This window comes from Pygoscelis adeliae, unplaced genomic scaffold (assembly GCF_000699105.1).
Source record: "Pygoscelis adeliae isolate BGI_AS28 unplaced genomic scaffold, ASM69910v1 Scaffold36, whole genome shotgun sequence".
NCBI classification, from domain to species: Eukaryota; Metazoa; Chordata; class Aves; order Sphenisciformes; family Spheniscidae; genus Pygoscelis; species Pygoscelis adeliae.
In genome coordinates this window covers 4346557-4348304 of record NW_008824934.1, presented here as the reverse complement: position 1 = coordinate 4348304, position 1748 = coordinate 4346557, and the positions used below count along the sequence as shown (strand labels likewise).

The window sequence follows — 1748 nt, the reverse complement described above, 5'->3', positions numbered from 1 at the left end:
TAATTTTCTGATCTCTTCCTGCTTCATTCTGAGCCTTTGTAGAAGGTCCCGGTTGGCCTGACGCAGCCTCTTCAGGTGCTCTAACTCCATCCTATGAAAACATTTTCCTGTAAAGCCAGAGGAAGGGTGAACTACATAAATGGAAGCATTAAGTGAAGCAGCAGACTCAGGAGAAGCCACTTTCAGGGGATTTTTCATAAAAACCACTTACAGCTGTTGGAACGTCGGGAGTGCTGATCATTGTGCCTGAGAAATCAGCCAGTCTCAAAACTCTTTACGCTAAGAACTAGCACCACTGCATACTTCTCTCCCCTCAGATGTACTGTCAAATATTTTGCACCCAGAAACTGGTAGCTGACTGAATAGAGACAAGACACTCTTACAGAGGAAACAGTAAACGTGAAAAAAGTCACATCAAAAAGCCAAATAAGAGACATTTGATTCAGAGGCTGATATTTAAGACAGCCTTATTTAATTCTGCTTTAATGTTCTTTTTAAGCGTCAAAATTTATGTTGTGATAATACCAGGATGCTCATAAGTTCAAAATACGAATAATGAATATGAATGTATTTACTACATCCAAAAGAAATATTGGGTCAAAACTGTCCTGTTCCCCAGGCAGGAAGACTCCAAGAGGCTCAATGACTCAGGACTAGGGCTCAGACAATTCCAATCCCACACATTAATCGCTAAAGGTTACTGCCCTTTTATTAGAAGAGGAGACAAAAAAGGAGCTAATAAATAAATAAATAAATAGATAAATAAAGGTTGTCACACTGTTCAACATGTTTACAACACCACAAGCTCCTCTAAATTTCCAGAAAGTGGTTTGTTAGGTTTTTTTTTTAATAAAACGAAACTCTAAACCCGAACCCCACATTGCTTTTGGCTAGAGTGATCAATTATGTTCTCGAGTAAAACTATGTGCTTCTCTAGGACCTTTTATTCTGAAGGATCCCTAAACCCTTTTCCAAGGCTCATCTGACTTGTTTGTGCATCTGCTACCTTGGCAACTGGACATAAGGAATCAAATGCATATGCTCTACAACAGCACTGGGAAGAACGAAGAGCAGTGCTAGCCATCAAAAAACTACAACATATCTTTTTGTTACAAGACGTGAGAGGTGCACTACTGGACATAAACCAGAAATACGTCTCAAGGCACTAAATTTTGAGATCATTTGAACAAAACAGAAGTTCTCACACTATTCACCGGACAAAGCTAACAGCATCCTCTCATCGTTGCTCATCGGAAAGCAAATACTCTGAAAATAACATCAGTCAGGGGACTTTCTGGAAGGGTTTTACCAGATGAGATCCACTCTTAGCATAAACTACAAGAAACTGTTAGTCCTTCATGCTCAACCCCAGGGGCTCAAGCTTATGAAACTGCTTTAGTCTGAATCCTTTGCGAAAAGGAGCTTAGTTTCTCGCAGTTAAAAGAATAAATAATGATAGTCTCGGGAACTAAGTACTCTCCTCTCCACAAGAAAGTTGGCTAACACCTATGCAAAAGCTTCCCTGAGCTGTTTCTGCGCATACACGATGGTTCGGCTCTCCCATGCCCATGAGGAAGGGGAGACGGCCCTGGGCATCGTAAAATTCCCCTTCCCTCTTCAAGAGTCGAGCCTGGCAGCCGACAGAGAACCGGTAAATCCTCCCTCCGGCGTACAGTGTGGGGAGCCTGCGAGTCTCGCCAGGCCAAGCGGTTCCAGGGCTGCGGACGTTCGAACTCCCCACGCTCCCG

The 1748-nt window shown here is 42.7% G+C and overlaps 1 protein-coding gene across 1 annotated transcript in view; it reads right to left on the bottom strand.

Moving 5' to 3' along the window:
* The window catches only part of MIIP (migration and invasion inhibitory protein), a 6643-nt gene extending 5374 nt beyond the window's left edge, over positions 1–1269 (bottom strand). The window contains exons 1-3 of the mRNA XM_009325289.1: positions 1215–1269; positions 212–358; positions 23–107 (exon numbers count right to left, since the gene is read on the bottom strand). Of these exons, the coding sequence (XP_009323564.1) occupies positions 23–90 (68 nt within the window). The 5' untranslated portion in view covers positions 91–107; positions 212–358; positions 1215–1269. The remainder of the gene's footprint in view (positions 1–22; positions 108–211; positions 359–1214) is intronic.
* Positions 1270–1748: the final 479 nt, after the last annotated feature.